The following is a 4,125-nucleotide window of genomic DNA, read 5'->3' on the forward strand; positions in this document are numbered from 1 at the left end:
CAGGTGCCCGCCACAATGCCTGGCTATTTTTTTGTTGTAGTTGTCATTGTTGTTTGGCAGGCCCAAGCTAGGTTCAAACCTGCCAGCCTCATTGTATGTGACTGGCACTACCTGTTTAATAGATAATTTTAAAACTTTAAGTAGTTAACACTAGCATGAATGGTATATAAGCAAATCTTTTGTGTTGGAAACACTAAAATATCTTAGATATTATTCTTACATTGTGATCAAATATATTTATTTATTTATTTATTTATTTTTTAGAGATAGAGTCTCAACTTTGTCGCCCTTGATAGAGCGCCATGGCGTCACACAGCTCACAGCAACCTCCAGTTTTTGGGCTTAACTGATTCTCTTGCCTCAACCTCCCAGTAGCTGGGACTACAGGCGCCCACCACAGTGTACAGCTATTTTTTTGTTGTTGGCAGTTTGGTCACGGATGGGTTTGAACCCACCACCCTTAATATATGGGGCTGGCACCCTACTCACTGAGCCACAGGCACCACCTGTGATCAAATTTATTTTTAGTAGAAAGTTTTTTAAAAGCAGTTATTTTTAATTACCCAAAATACATGTACAGTTGTCTTGTATTTGCAAGTCTGATTTGGCTTAAATTCTAAATTCCCCTTGTAGAATTAATTTGTTCCAGAAAAGGAAAATGTATGTGGACATAGTTTTAGTAGTATACAAGTTATGTTTGAGCACTGACTAGTCATTGTGGTTTTTTTGACTATAGGTTTTGGTAATCGCTGTGGAAAACCCAAAGGACCAAGAGATCCACCTGCAGAATGGACATGATTCAGGGAGCTAAAAGACATTTTAAATTATACTGGAAAATTCATGTGCCACTGAAAGCCAGGTTTATAGTATTTCATCTTTAAAATGTGGGACTAACAGCAGTGTAGATTGTTACCTTAATATTTCTTGCCGGGACCATCTACCTGCCTTATACTACACTTATGAAAAAGTATTACATACGGTTTATTTTGTAACTTCAAGTATTATTGCCTTAATGTCTCTTAACCCTGTTACACGCTGCTTGTAGACATGTTAATATAGTAATACTTTTATGATAAATGGAGTTTAAGGACTACTCTTCTGCTGTTTTATCATGTATGCATTATTTTGTATATGTACAGGGCAAGTAGGTATATAATTTGATAAAGTTGCAATCATATAAAATATTATTAACAGAAGATGTAAGAAATTTCTGCATGGTCTAAATTTGTGTGTACCTTATTTGTAAATTATTTGCCCTGAAATTTTAGAAAATAGTTTCTGAATTTTAAAATTGCTGGATTCATGCAGCCAGCATTGCAGGTTATCAGAGATCAAAGATTGTAATAATAATACATTTTGTAAATTGTAAGCAAAAAGTTATTTTTATATTATATGCTGTCTAATTGTTCATCCCAATTTTTCTTGTTTTCATCTGGTCATGGAGATTCAGTAAGTGCCTTGGAACAATATTGAATTCTCTTAGCTTGTGTGTGTTACTTTAATATTTGAACTCAACTGGGATTAGAAGACTATCAGAATATATGTATGTTTCAGAATATTTGACCTGTCATTAAAAAAAAGCAATTTTATAGTGTCTTATTTGTTGCCTTGGTTTTTCATTCCTGGACTCAGTCTTAATTTTTTTGTTTTTGTTTTTGTTTTTTTTTTTTTTTTGGTCACACTGGGTAGAGTGCCATGATATCATAGCTCATGGCAACCTCAAACTCTTGGACTCAAGAGGAAGGAAGCTGTCTTCCTTCCTCAGCCTCCCTACTAGCTGGGACTACAGGCAACCACCCAAATACCTGGCTAGCTTTTTTTTTTTCTATTTTTAGTAGAGAAAGGTGGGTCTTGTTCTTGCTCAGGCTGGTCTCAAACTCCTGAGCTCAAGGGACCTTGTATTTAAGATCTTCAAGTCATGACTGTGAAAGGAATTTAATCTCTTAAAGAATAGGGAGCACCTTCTGAAAAAACAAAAACAGATAAAAAATGCTTCTATCAATTCTAAGTAATTAGCCCTGAGGCAGCCCGAGGCATGCTTCTCATCACTGTTAGCCTGCCAAAGTCCTAGTAGAACACAAACAGAGGCGAGGCTGGCAAACAGGAGAGAGAACGGGTTCCTTCCCATCCTGTGACTGGAGAGCACAGGTTCTATCAATAAATACTAAGCTTTGACACCATGTATTGGAATTGATAGATAGCTATATATGTGTTCCCTCTCCATACAAAATGCTGAAGAATTAGGTAACTAAAATAACATGGAATAACCTTATTTAAGTAGAAGGGGGATTAGTATGGAGGAGAAGATAATACTATAACTTCATGTTAAAAATTTTTTAAATCTGAGGCCAGCCTGAGCTAGAACAAGACCCCCAGTCTCTAAAAATAGCCAGGTGTTGTGGTGGGTCCCTGTAATCTCAGCTACTCTGGAGGCTGAAGCAAGAGAATTGCTTGAGCCCAAGAGTTAAGAGGTTGCTGTGAGCTATGACATCAGAGCACTATACCAGGGGTGACAAAGTAAAACTGTCTCAAAAAATAAAATAGAAAAACTAGCTAAGCATTGTCATGGGTGCCTGTAATTCCAGCTACTTGGGAGACTGAGGCAAGAAGATCTCTTGAGCTCAAGAGTAGCCTGGGCAACAGTGAGACTGTCTCAAAAAAAAAAAAAAAAAAAAAAAAGAGAGACCTGGCATCTGTAGTTCAGCGGCTAGGGTGCCAGCCACATACACCAGGGCTGGTGGGTTCAAATCCAGCCTGGGCCTGCCAAACAACAATGATAACTACAACCAAAAAATAATAGCAGGGTGTTGTGGTGGGTACCTGTAGTCCCAGCTACTTGTGAGACTGAGGCAAGAGAATCACTTAAGCCCAAAAAGTTTGAGGTTGCTGTGAGCTATGACGCCACGGCACTCTACCTAGGGTGACACAGTGAGACTGTCCCCCCCCCCAAAAAAAAGAATCTTTAGGCTCAGCACCTATAGCTCAGCAGCCTAAGGTCCCAGCCTCATACACTAGGGCTGTCAAACAACAATGGCAACTATAACAAAAAAATAGAAAAATAGCCAGGTGTTGTTGCATCCTCATTTATAAGTGAAATATGTTTGTAATTTCCCCTTTATAATAATATATTTTCTCCAATTTTAATATCAGGTGTATCCAGATTAAGTAGAATGATTTTGAAGTATTCTTTTTTTAATTTCTATAAGATTGGCATGATCTGTTTTTTGAAACTATCTTTTACATCAGTTTGTGAATGTTGGTTGTCTATTTTTTGAGACTTTGGAAAAAAAAATAAAAAGTTAACTGATGACTCCATATTGAACCTCAGAGTCAGAGCATTGTATAGTAGACAGAATGTCATTGTTTGACAATGTGACTGTTACTTTCTTTGCATCATCATTATTATTACTCCTTAATATTTCGATGCAGCAATCATCTGATTTCTGAAGGTATTTATCTTCATTCATTCTTTATGAGGTTTTTGTTTCTAGTCTTTTTTTTTTTTTTTCCTTTTGCATTTTTTGGTGGGAGCAGGTTTGAACCCACCACCTCCAGTATATGGGGCCGGCACCCTACTCCTTTGAGCCACATGTGCCACCCTCTAGTCCTTATCTTAAACATTGTTATTGTTAGTAATTTTAAGCCTTTTTAATTTTGCGAAGGCAAAAAGTGGAAACCTAATCAATACGTGTATATGTAAAAAAATAATAACAATAATAAAAAATAGCCAGGTGTTGTGGTTAGCACCTGTAATCCCAGCTATTTGGGAGGGTAAGGCAAGAGAATCCCTTAAGGCCAAGAGTTTGAGGTTGCTGTGAGCCTGTGCTGTCACGGCACTCTACCAAGGGCAACATAGTGAGATAATGTCTCAAAAAAAAAAAGAAAGAATTTTTAATGTTTGTTTTTTAGACTATGGTTAATGTTTCACCAAAATACTCAAAACCTTGCCCAGGTTCCTCTACCCCAGAATTTAGGAATTGACCTTAAAATTCATCTTCCAAGGCCCTACTCTGGGTCTGAATTAGAACAGGATCAAAAAATGTAGATTTTAGCCTCAGCTTCCCAGAGTGCTAGGATTATAGACTTGAGCCACTAGGCCCAGCCTAAAGTTAACTTTTTGTTTTT

General features: G+C 37.3%; 1 protein-coding gene across 1 annotated transcript in view; it reads left to right on the top strand.

Annotated features, from left to right (window-relative positions):
* Nucleotides 1-1,594, top strand: part of PTPN12 (protein tyrosine phosphatase, non-receptor type 12) — a 122,896-nt gene extending 121,302 nt beyond the window's left edge. The window contains exon 16 of the mRNA XM_023507436.1: nt 713-1,594. Coding sequence (XP_023363204.1) covers nt 713-798 — 86 coding nt within the window. The 3' untranslated portion in view covers nt 799-1,594. The remainder of the gene's footprint in view (nt 1-712) is intronic.
* The last annotated feature ends 2,531 nt before the right edge of the window (nt 1,595-4,125 follow it).

Source organism: Otolemur garnettii, unplaced genomic scaffold, assembly GCF_000181295.1.
Source record: "Otolemur garnettii isolate 467f Iridium unplaced genomic scaffold, OtoGar3 scaffold00005, whole genome shotgun sequence".
NCBI lineage: Eukaryota > Metazoa > Chordata > Mammalia > Primates > Galagidae > Otolemur > Otolemur garnettii.